The following is an 11,473-nucleotide window of genomic DNA, read 5'->3' on the forward strand; positions in this document are numbered from 1 at the left end:
CGATTTTTTACAAAAATAATTTGACCATATATATCAATGTTTTACCAAAGTAAGCCATTTTATTTTCTATAGTAGCTTTTAATTTGAATTAGTGGTCGCCCTATAGTCGAAATTCGACCACAATGTATTAAATTAATCATGTTTCTCACATACTAGAGTAAAAGGACTAATTTAAAAATGATATGTTACTCAAACTTCTATTATATCTTATTCTAGATACCATTATCCATATCGATACCATCTAGATACCATCATATTCCAATTACCAAAGTAAGCCATTTTATTTTCTATAGTAGCTTTTAATTTGAATTAGTGGTCGCCCTATAGTCGAAATTAGACCACAATGTATTAAATTAATCATGTTTCACTAATAATTGTATAAAAGGACTAATTTAAAAATGATATGTTACTCAAACTTCTATTATATCTTATTCTAGATACTATTCTAACTTATTCTAGAAATTATTAAATTTCGCTCTATGTGTCTATTAACCAGTTCGTATGGTAGTTAGCGTTTGAGCCTACGCACTTCACTGTTATCGCGCACATTTAACTGTTTGGCGAGTGCATTAGGATGCACTAATAGTTTTTCAAAGTACTTCGCACTAGCTCTTGGAATCACACTCGTTATGTGTTATATGTGGATATCGCGTTGAATCAGTTTGTTCGACACGTAATATGGGGCATCGATGATGACTCGCAACACTTTATTCTGGAACTTTACGCCCTATCAGCCAATACATTTGATTTAGTTTAAGCCCAAGCTGTTTGCGTTTTGTCACTACATGTTTTTTCCAAGTCAGACGTCGATCAAAATGTATTCCCAAATATTTAACGCTGTCTACTTGCGGAAGTTCATGATTATTCAATTTTACCGAGGGACATGTTCTTCTGCAAAGGGTGAATGTCATATGGATAGATTTTGTCTCATTTGCTTTGATACGCCACGTTTTAAACCACAATTTGACTTTGTTAAGATGAAGTTTGAGGTTATTTTCAATATAAGATCAGAAATATATTTTATATATAACATTAATTAAAATAATAAATGTCTGTATATTAAAACATATAAAAATACATGTATTCTATATCAAGAAATAACACTAACTACATTTTTTAAATTGAATGTAATTAAATCCAATTTCCATTAATTTTCAGTAATCAACAAAGTATCATAAATAAGATTATTTTCAGAACTGTAACAACTTGAGGGCATCCAATATAAGTATACATGATCTTTCATTACTATTATGTTATAAACATAAGTATGGAATAATTAATGAAGTAATACACGTTTTTTATTAAAACAGAGAATATATGAATAAAACATTTTTTAAATTGATATTTGACGTGTATGTAAATTAAAACAATAACGGACACAATTAGGTTATTTATTTTTTACAATTTAGAAATGTATTTACAATCATTAAATTACTATTGATTTTTCAAAACTTAGGTCTATAAAGTATATAATCAAAATAATTGAGGGTTCAAAGAATAAAATGCCATATAGTTACATATTTCATAGGATTAACCATTAAACAGCTTAATATTTACCAATGCTTTAAAATTTTTACGAATGCGCTGTTAATTATTCGTAATTTCTTTTATTCGTCATATGTATACCATCTATGCTAATGGTGTAGTTAGTTTCATTTTAAATCCTGCATATTTTCATTACTTGATTTATAAATTCATATATATTATGAAATCATTAAATACATCAGGCTGATTAAAAGAATAATTTCCTTTCCTAAATTTTTAAATTAAATTTATTGTTTTATTGAAATATTTATAACGCATATTACACAGAAATATTAGGCCTAAAAATTCTTCCTTGATATAAGCTTTAACCGTGCTATTTGTATCTACATTGCATGATAAATATATTATATCTCCTAATATATAGTGTATATAAATATTAATAATTTAATTTTGTTTCAGGACTATAACAAAACGGGAACTAGTTTTACTACAACTGAAATTCCTATAAGCAACAATGATTTATACACAAACAAGTTAATTCTTCATATTAAAAACATAACCTATCCTTTCGTTGGATATTACATCTGCACACAGCACAGTGACGGAATTGATATGAGTGATGAGATGTACGTTTATGTAAATGGTAATAATTGATTTCAAGTCAACTTCTGCTTGTTGTTCAGGCTTTACTTTAAACGCCTAATTTTAGATCCAGCACATTTATCCGTTGAAGATACTTTTAAGGTATATTACGCCGTACAGTACGAGGAAGCTGTAATACCTTGTCGTCCTACTTCTCCCGACATACAAGTAGAATTAATTGATTCTAACGATGTAAGTATTTATTATATTCGTATTAAAAGCGTTTATGCTGGCAGTACAAATTTCAGTCGTAGTTTATTTTAAAATTAGTATATTAATGACACTAGTAAATGTGACAATAATAAAGTGTTCTTAATGAACTGGGTAAAAGTAGTTATTTAAACTTCGGTTATATACTATAACTTCGGAACAAAATTCTTAAGACCGTCATTCTCCATCATAAACTAAATATTCTGAACTAAAAATGTTGCTAAGAAAATATAAGTTATTTAAGAATAAAAGTTCACAAATACTGTAAATGTATGTAATTTATTTATATATTGTATGAGGCATAGCTTTAACAGTTCTTATTCTCTTAATGTAAACCTCCGTTCGTCCTTTCCTTGTTTAATATTAAATAATTTCGAAAATAATATTGATTTTTAACAAGTTATACAAATGTTTATACAAAACCTTCAAACAAAATATATTTATCTGAATAAATAATTAATTTATCTGCCTGTTTTGGTTGTACAACAATATCTATATATTATCTATCTATATATGACCGATCAAGTTAAAAAATCAATGATAATCTGTTTTTCAATTTTATGAGAAACAGTCTCGAAAAGAAATTGACAGGTAGTGATAAAAGGATATGCCTTGAACCTGAAATTAAAAATTGGTAAACCATTTTTGTCTATTCATAGTCCCATTTAAACCTAATTATATTTCTGTTCTTTATTAACTTTCACAAATTGCCCATTTACCACTAGTGTTATCCAGTTATAGAAACCAAGATATTTCGATTAAAACGATAATTTCTGGCGAACTATGTATAGGACAAAAAAAATTATAGCTTATTATGAAATTTACAATGATCTGTAGTTGAACACCTGCATCGTTTTGGTTTTTGAACCATCCAGTTACACATTCGAATTAGTAAGCTCTGTTTTCACTGCACGCTACTGCTGTCTTTTTTAGTTTCTATTACTTTTTCTTAATGCTTAATATTAATATTCGCCTCTCAATAACAGAATTCAACATCTAAATAATTTTCGGTTTTTACGAAATCTACTGGGACAATAGATCTACTTATATAATTCCAGCTATTCTGCAACATTCTATTAAAATTCTAATATACAATACCTTTTCCCTGATATACTTTACCCAATTTTCTTTCAAATTCTTTACTTCATGAAATAATACATAAAATATTATATGTGTTATTTTATTAATTATTACACTTTCTGTGTCTATTATTGCGTCATCTTTGTCTTTGGTTTTCTCCAATATCACTGGCGTAACATTAAGATCTGAAAAAGGGATAGATATATATGATATTTCTTGAACCAGAACTTAAAATTGATAAACCATTTCATACCCCCATTAAACCTAATTATATCTCTGTTCTTCAGCAACTTTCACAAATCACCCACTTACCACTAGAGCTGTCCAATTATTGAAACCATTATTTTTGCATTAAAATTAAAATTTTTGGCGAAATATGAAAGAGACCAAAAAAATTATCGTTTATTATTAAGTTTTCAATTCTGTGTCAATACAGAAACTATCAAAATCTATGAGCTGTAGTTGAACGCATGCATTGCTTGGTCTTTGAGTCATCCAGTTACACATTCCATTCTAATTAGTAAGCTCTGTTTTCATTCCGCGCTACTGCTACCTTTCTTAGTTCTCTATTACTTTTTCTTCATCAACTACCTTCTTCGCCTCTCATCAACAGAATATCAACTTCTAAATAATTTCCGTTCTTGCTACTAAGATAGTAAATCTACTTATATAATTCCAGCTATACTGCAACATTCTATTGAAATTGTAATATACAATGCCTTTTTTCTTTTGTATAATGTTCTTTCAAAAATTTTTACTTCATAAAATAATACATAAGATATTTTAAAATGTATCAATATGAAGACCAACAATACTTTCAGGACTACCTAATATTTTTATACTGCTTCAAAAGTCCCACAATATAGTCATCAATCAGTTCACAAAAAATTGCTCACTGTTTTACAAGTAGCATATAAGATATAGTAATTAATAGTAATTTAAATAAATTCATGACAATCGTTTATCTACAATTAGAATATCACATTTAAAAAATTAACCATTCACACTCATTTACCCACCAAAAAAGAATCGGCATAGATAAAAAAGTATTGCATGAAATATCAAACCCCTTATATCATAGGATAAATACCAATAATTAAGTAGAATTCAAAATGCATGAAAACCTATTTTGGAGCCTTTTAGTTACCTACTTTATTTGCAACGTTGTAGTGATTTATTGAAGATATTCCTTAACCTCTTTAGTTTAGATTTTGCTGTAGTGTTTGTTATTGTCATTGAGCGGGCAAATGTATGCTCTATTTCAATGAAAATAAAATGTTATTTTATTTATCACCAAACAAATATTGACTTTAAAGATTGATTTCATCCGAAGTAGTGTGAATCATAAACAAACCATTATTGTACGACATAATTTGCCCACTTAATACCTATTTTAAATAAATAATTTTAAAAGGATTTATTCACTCGGCAGAAACCGCTGGGGTTCCATGTGCGCCAAGGTTTTCTGCTAAAAAATGCAACAGATGAATACGAGCTAACCACCTGCATATTCTCAAACGGACTAATAAAAGAGAAAATCACCTTGTTGATGAGCATAGAACGTAGGTTGGGAGCTCTCTTTTTGCATCGAGAACTTTATTGAACACGGTGTCATCGATGATCCTTAATACTAATCTGCAAAAGAAATATCTTTAAAACCTGCATTGAAATTCATGGCATTATTATTTCTAATCCTTAAAAAAAAATTCAAATGCTTTTTACATACATACATATTACAAAACGATATTCTGATGGAAATGCGCTTTTAAAGATATTCTTCGCATCATTGATTATATAAAACAACGTTCGATAACACAATGTTCATTATTTATTTTATTAAATCGAATACAAATAAAAACAAGTTAAGGCAAAGAGAAGCTTTAAATCCTCAATGTCATCTGTTGTTAATTTTTACGAACATTTATATGAATTTTTGGCTGAAACATTCTGGGGTTTTTAATTTATAACACCTAAAATTGCATGTTGAAGCTGTGGAATTAAAATATTTATATTTCCTAGAAAAATAAAAAGGGTAAAGATAGACACCTGGACCCCCGCAGGGGTATAATACGTAAGGGATTTTCAACAGTATCCAATCATCTATCAACTAGTTGTAATTTTTCACGAGGCAATGTGTGGAAGAAAATAGATGCCCCGTTTATAGTAGAAGGTGCGCAATCTATCTCAGTGAATAACAACTTAAACTCATACATAGTGCTAATTATTAACTTATATATATAGAATTATTTATAATATTCCATATTATTCCGCAAAAATAAATAAGTAACAAGGGCATATGTATAGGCTGTTAAATACAATCATATAACAGTGTTAATATTTTTACTTCATTTTGTACATTATACAACACCATATTTATTGCTTAAAGGCTATTGACGTGTAGAAATACATTTTTTTAATCGCCCCAACATGGCTGTGTTACTTAACACAGTTAGTTCAAACATTCATTTATTTTAATGAAAGTAACCCTTCATTTTAACATTAGAATCCTAGTGAGATTCCATCTTATTTTTATATTGCCGGCAAGCTAAACTATTAGGCCGAACGACTACTGTGTGTAAAAATACCGTAAAATAAAATTATATTTTGTACAAGAAAAAACAATCGGCGTAAATAATATAACAATCCATAAATTGAGTACAGTTCAGGAACAAAGAAAACCTGTTTTATAAAATGCTATAGATATTCTGGATTTTTAACGATCTGTTTTAAAATATTTGTTACATCTAAAGTTGATTCTTGATCTTTTGTTTTTATACAGTTTCCAATGATATTCACAAAATTGTAATTCTGAATAAATATGTATGACACTAATATATCATAAAGATTAAGTTGCAAAAATTGTTTGCTTTATGTATTCAATTACTTCTCATTTTCTTGCTTTTTAGACGAACCATCACATTGCAGATAACAATTGCTCATATCATATCATAATTGCAAAGTAATTTCAGTTTTTCCTAATATATGGGTGTAAATTTATTTGTTAGTTCCCATAAAATAGCCAATCCACGTCATAAATAACGTGGAATATACTACCAAATGCAGTTTGTAAAAATGTCAAATTCGTTTTAAGTGGTAGTGGATTTTTCCTTCTTATTTTACCTTAGTTAAAAAGAGAATGCTCCGAATGCCGAATGCTGTGTGATTGGTAGAAAAATGCAATCAAATCAATCTATAAAATTTGATTTGTGTTGGTAGTGGTCGACCCGGTTGCCGAATGTATACAAAATTCTTCAAAATGTTAGTAATAATTATTAGAGGTTATGACCCAGAAAATGCTTTAAACCAAAAATCCATTTAGATGCAGCAACATTGCGACGTGCTGATTTATTTTATTTTATTTTATTGCCTAGACTATATAGTGCAGCGAATACTTAAAACAATTTAATTGCATGACGTTAAAACGTCTCGATCTTGCCGCATCAACTTGAGTTTTAGTTTATTTTGGTTTTTATATATGACAAAATTCAGATCTGAATAAAATAATGAAACATAAATAATGCTTAGGTTTGATGTGGCTCAGTGGATGGAGGCACGATTAAATAAAACGGTGATGGTTACATGGTGGGACCGTTATTTATTGGTGTTATATAAAAGATATTAAAAAGGAAGCGGCGCAGTTTTATCTGAAGAGATGGCCAGTGAATGATCCAAAGGATCCTTCAGTGATCAACGTCTCGGGGTTGCCAGATCTTCGTTGTCGTTTTTGGCGTCCCACACGCGTTCATCTAGGATAATATTTCTGGGTATTTTAGAGACCATTACTGAATGATGTAAAATTCGAAATGCGTCCAGGTTTATATATATTATAATTAATGTAAATCGATGTAAATTATTAGAAGCGCAATCTGTTACTGATTCTGATTATCTAATGGCTTTGGCATCAGAGAACAGAATAATAAACAGAAATTTCAAATATATCATAATAAGCCGAGCGCTAAAACAACGTTTTCCTGTAACCTTTATTACCACTAATGCATTGAAGAATATTGCAGATGTTTGACAACCAAGGGAATTTTGTAGACTGATTCGGTTACATGTTCGAACGTATCAGACAGCACTGTATCTCTCTTTAACTAGAATGAAATGAGAAGGAAAATATTGTATGATTTTAAAACGATTTTACAAATAGGCATTCGACATTCTATATATCTAATTTTAATTTAAAACGCTTGTCGGTTTTAACCTCTAGTTATAATTAAAGGTTTTGAAGAATTTTCTATACCTTGACAACAGGGCTGGTCGACCCTACACAAATCGAATTTTATAGACTGATCTGGTTACATGTTCCGACACAATGTGTCTCTTTTTAACTAGAGTAAAATGAGAAGGAAAAATCGACAGTTTTTAACCGGCTTCGAAAAAGGAGGAGGTTCTATGTTCGGCTGTATATATTATTTTAAATGTATGTTCGCCGATTTCTCCGTCGATTGTCAGCTTTCAAAATCAGGACCTGTTGGGAGAAGGGAGTGGGGGGATCGAGGGCGTCGATGGGATCGAGCTCCCTGGCGGAAGTCGTGGGTTCGATTCCTGGCAGGGACAATAACTTTTTGTTGTTTAGTTAGAACGTTTGTCAAATCACCTAGACTAGTTAGCGGATCCGGGGGCCTGAAGCGCTCCTTAATTTCAATCATTGTTTCTTTATTCCTACTTTTCCTCATACTGACTGCACCTTTACTTGGCCTACGCATTGTAATATTAAATCAAATAACTAAGCGTAACTTATTGAATAAATATCTAATACTAAAAAGAGAAAAATAAAATATATTTAACAAAAAAATTGAACCAACTTCAAAAAATAAATAAGGAACTCACTAAAATATAAAAAATAATCAAACTTAGACCTTTAACACAACAAAAAACGTTTTAAACAAACGTAACAACTAATCAAAATCAGTTTGAAGTCGGTACAGTGCCCAAATAGTTATATTAAATTAGTTTTGTTTTATTCCTTCTTAATTTTGTATTTATGACATAAAATTATATTAATATTTTTGTATCATTTGAGGGCTCGGTACCGGTAGCTCGACGAAAATTTTTTCCTAGTGTGCATTCTTTTGAGATCTGAAAACAAGAAATAGTCGCTTGGGACCTGATCTGGAGAATACGGTGGATGAGGAAGCGATTCGAAGCCCAATTCATGGATTTTTGACACGGTGCATTGCTTTGGTGAAGCAGAACTTTCTTTTTCTTCAAATGCGGTGGTCACTTTTCGGCGATTTCGTCCTTCAAACGGTCCAATAACGCTACCGTTGGTCGCTGTTGATGGTCCTTAATTAGTCAATGAAAATTATTCCATGCGCACCCCAAAATACAGACGCCATAATCTTGCCAGCCGACTGTTACGTTTTCCCACGCTTTGGAGCGGGTTCGTCCTGTGCAGTCTACTCGGATGACTGTCGATTGAACATGAAGTGAAATGATCGAGCCATGTTTCATCCATTGTCACATACCGAAGCAAAAATTCGGATTTTACGCTTGATCATCTTTAAACACTGCTCCGAATCATCAACTCGTCGTTGTTTTTGGTCAAAAGTGAGCTGGCGCGGCATCCACTCTGCAAAAAGCACTCCCATACCCAAATATTCGTGAATGATATGATGTACACGTTCAGTTGATATCTATAGAGTGTCTGCTATTTCATTCAATTTCAATTTACGGTCATTCAAACTCATTTTGTGAATTTTTTAAATGTTTTCGTAGGTAAAAACCTCTTTTGGGCGTCCACTGCGTTCACCGTCTTCGGTGCTCATTTCACCACGTCTAAACTTAGCATACCTATCCTTGATGGTTGATTTTCCTGGGGCAGTATCCGGAAACTCGGCATCAAGCCAAGTTTTTGCTTCAACTGTATTTTTTCCCTTCAAAAAGCAATATTTTATCAACACGCGAAATTCCTTTTTATCCACTTTTTTCACAATAACAAAAGTTGCTTCACTCAAAATGCTATAATTCACAAACTAATAATCCGACAGCTGTTAAATTTATACGCGCATCTTTTGAGGATTAGGGCTAACTAAAAACATATGGATTTAATTCTAGTAGCGCCTTCGATGTGTCAGGCCGGGGACTTTTCAGTTGACCTGTTATAATATGTGAAAGTTTTCTAAAGAAGAAAAACATTATTTTACTTTAAACACTGTTTTATCTTACGGAAAAAAAAAGAGACGACCTGTTGAACGGAGATACAAAGCTTCAGTTTGGGTTCTTATTTATTAGGAAACAGACCAACCCGTCGCATTCTTTCACCATTCAGATAGTTTTAAAACAGATAACAGAACCAGGCCTCTGTATGTATAATAATTTTAAAAATTCCATGTATGTTTTTTATTAAAATAATTTCAGCAGTAAAATACATTAAGCAACATATAAAACAAGTACAGCTAAATATTAAAATGTTATTTAGAGAAAACATTAACATGTTTACTTTTCATTTTGTACATTATTATGCACCATATTTATTGCTTAAGGTCATGTAAAAAGTATTGTAATATAAATGTTACTGCAATACGATAATTCGTTGAATTTTATTATCATTTTCATTATCTGTTTTAACAGGATTAGATGACGGTTCTGATATTCGTGATTGCCAGTTACCTGAAGCAATTTAATATTTTAGGTGTGAATCTTTGCTTCCAGCCTTTTGTTGTTTTTATTTGTAACGATAAGTATTAATATAGAATTATTGTTTACAGATTCAAACTCAATATAACCCAAAAGTTGGATTTACGTTTATTGTTGATGATGTTCGCTATCAAGATAATTATTTCTGTAATTTTAGTCGACTGAAAGATCGTAAAGTATTTACACAAACCATTTTTTTAGACGTTACTAGTAAGTAGCGACTTCCGTTTTATAGGTGGTGGTCACAATACTTCAGCCGCTTCTGCTACTTTTACTACTCTTACTACTTCTTCTACATCTTTTCAAAATACTAATAATAATGCTTCAAGTCCAGTTTTGGGTTAACATAAACAATTGTAGCGAAAGGTGAAAGGGATGTGCTTTGTTTTGTTTCATTTTTCGCTGCTTTAATATTTCTTCTACATTAATACTTTTAACCTTTTTTTTCCATAATTTTTCCATGTCCATAATTAATCGGTGCAATATTTATATCTCATATTAAAAGTTAATGTTTTTTATATAGTGTATTGTGTCACCAGATATCAAGGCTTACTTGATTATTTTATTGAAGCTTCATTACTATTTATATAAACATTGCACCAAAATTCTATCATTAGAACAATAAAAGATTTTCAGTATTTAGAACAGTTTAAAACAGAGATCAATAAGAAACTGTAAGATATATATTTTTCAATACATTTAAAACAGTTTTAAATATTGAATTTATATTATTTGTTCTTTATCGTTAAAGATAGTCATACAGTTGATTTACTGATTTATTATGAATTTAAAGATATTTTGTTTTAACATGTTATACACATATAGTTTAAATTAGTAAATCTACTGTTCAATTAATGTATGTATATATAGTGTATATATGTGTTTACGCAAATATGTATAATTGTTTTTCGTAATTTTGTACATAAGTGTAAATATTGCTGATGATGGTGTTTGAAAGAAAGAAAACCGATTTCTTTGATTCACACCATTAGAGAAATACAATATGTTGCAATGTACCCACTTTATTTTATTAGCACCCAGATCATCTCTGGCTAAACCATATATAGAAGATACTTCTAATAATCATACTGAAGTAGGAGGTACTCTGTCACTGAAATGCTACCTACAGGATGAAGCTACTAATATAGGATTTGAATTGATATCACCTAGAGGACCTCTCCAAGGAACCAACAAAAACATAAATCCCAACGTTTACATTAACAACGTAAGAATTATTTCATTGTTTCTTAGTTATTGATATCTGACGGCTTTTGTTGTCTGTTTGCTGTCTTTGTGTTAAATTATTTATCATTAATTAAAATATGGAATATATGAATATATTGAATGAGGGTAAATATTGGTGATATTATTAATTTCAGTTATGTTACAATATATGGAAATTCGTAAGAAACAA

At 30.3% G+C, this 11,473-nt stretch overlaps 1 protein-coding gene across 3 annotated transcripts in view; it reads left to right on the forward strand.

Moving 5' to 3' along the window:
* Positions 1-11,473, forward strand: part of Pvr (PDGF- and VEGF-receptor related) — a 59,784-nt gene that overhangs the window by 26,364 nt on the left and 21,947 nt on the right. The window contains exons 3-6 of one of the 3 annotated variants that reach the window (XM_076419485.1): positions 1,945-2,128; positions 2,195-2,319; positions 5,437-5,587; positions 11,094-11,284. In XM_076419485.1, the coding sequence (XP_076275600.1) occupies positions 1,945-2,128; positions 2,195-2,319; positions 5,437-5,587; positions 11,094-11,284 (651 nt within the window). Of the gene's footprint in view, positions 1-1,944; positions 2,129-2,194; positions 2,320-4,849; positions 4,980-5,436; positions 5,588-10,130; positions 10,270-11,093; positions 11,285-11,473 lie in introns of all 3 variants that reach the window. The other 2 variants (XM_076419487.1, XM_076419486.1) reach the window with 2 other exon arrangements.

The sequence above is a fragment of the Rhynchophorus ferrugineus genome, unplaced genomic scaffold, assembly GCF_030347505.1.
Source record: "Rhynchophorus ferrugineus isolate W39M unplaced genomic scaffold, kcgeb_rfMv2 rfM1, whole genome shotgun sequence".
In the NCBI taxonomy this organism is placed as follows: Eukaryota; Metazoa; Arthropoda; class Insecta; order Coleoptera; family Curculionidae; genus Rhynchophorus; species Rhynchophorus ferrugineus.